This window comes from Eurypyga helias, unplaced genomic scaffold (assembly GCF_000690775.1).
Source record: "Eurypyga helias isolate BGI_N326 unplaced genomic scaffold, ASM69077v1 scaffold42610, whole genome shotgun sequence".
Classification (NCBI taxonomy): Eukaryota; Metazoa; Chordata; class Aves; order Eurypygiformes; family Eurypygidae; genus Eurypyga; species Eurypyga helias.
In genome coordinates, this window is record NW_010228400.1 from 1 (window position 1) to 1,055 (window position 1,055).

At 66.7% G+C, this 1,055-nt stretch overlaps 1 protein-coding gene across 1 annotated transcript in view; it reads left to right on the top strand.

The window, feature by feature from the left end:
- Window positions 1-3: 3 nt before the first annotated feature.
- The window catches only part of SDF2 (stromal cell-derived factor 2), a gene marked incomplete at its 5' end in the record, with an annotated part of 1,525 nt that continues 473 nt past the window's right edge, over window positions 4-1,055 (top strand). The window contains one exon of the mRNA XM_010159126.1: window positions 4-102. Within this exon, the coding sequence (XP_010157428.1) occupies window positions 4-102 (99 nt within the window). The remainder of the gene's footprint in view (window positions 103-1,055) is intronic.

The following is a 1,055-nucleotide window of genomic DNA, read 5'->3' on the forward strand; positions in this document are numbered from 1 at the left end:
GGCACCCCGGTGCGGTGCGGGCAGGCCATCCGCCTCACCCACCTGGGCACCGGCCGCAACCTCCACAGCCACCGCTTCGCCTCCCCGCTTTCCGGAAACCAGGTACCCGCCGGCTGTGACCGGCAACACCGGGACCAACCGGGGATCGACCCTTATTCCCCCCGGGACCAGCCCCTTTCCCCGGGTACAGCCCCCCTTGTCACCCCTGGGTCCCTGCTGGGTCTCCCTGTCCTTGCCCGTCCCAGCCGGGTCCCCCTTGTCCCTACCAGCACTGCCTCGACTCCCCTGGTCCCAGACGGGTCTCCCGCATCCCTGCCAGACTTTCCTTGTCCCCCAGTCCCTGCCTGTCCCACCCGGGTCCCCCTTGTTCCCCATCTCCCTACCAGCACTGCCTCGACCCTCCCAGTCCCAGACGGGTCTCCCATGTCCCTGCCAGCCTCCCCTTGTCCCCCAGTCCCGGCTGGGTCTCCCTGTCCTTGCCCATCCCAGCCGGGTTCCCCTTGTTCTCCATGTCCCTACCAGCACTGCCTCGCCCCTCCCAGTCCCAGACGGGTCTCCCGCATCCCTGCCAGACTTTCCTTGTCCCCCAGTCCCGGCTGGGTCTCCCTGTCCTTGCCCATCCCAGCCAGGTCCCCCTTGTTCTCCATGTCCCTACCAGCACTGTCTTGACCCCCGGTCCCAGACGGGTCTCCCTCCCCTTGTCCCCCAGTCCCTGCTGGGTTTCCCTGTCCTTGCCCATCCCAGCCAGGTCCCCCTTGTTCTCCATGTCCCTACCAGCACTGTCTTGACTCTCCGGGTCCCAGACGGGTCTCCCACATCCCTGCCAGCCTCCCCTTGTCCCCCAGTCCCTGCTGAGGTCTCCCTGTCCCTACCAGATCCCCCTTGTCCCCTCAGCACACAATCCCAACCAAACTCTCCAAGTCCCAACAGACCCCCAGTCCCAACCAGGTTCCTCCACCTTGTCCCCCAGACCCAGCCCTTCCCTCTGCGCCCAACTCGACGCCCCGGAGCACCCCCTCTCTTCATCCCAGCCCCAAAACGAGCTCTGTGTCACC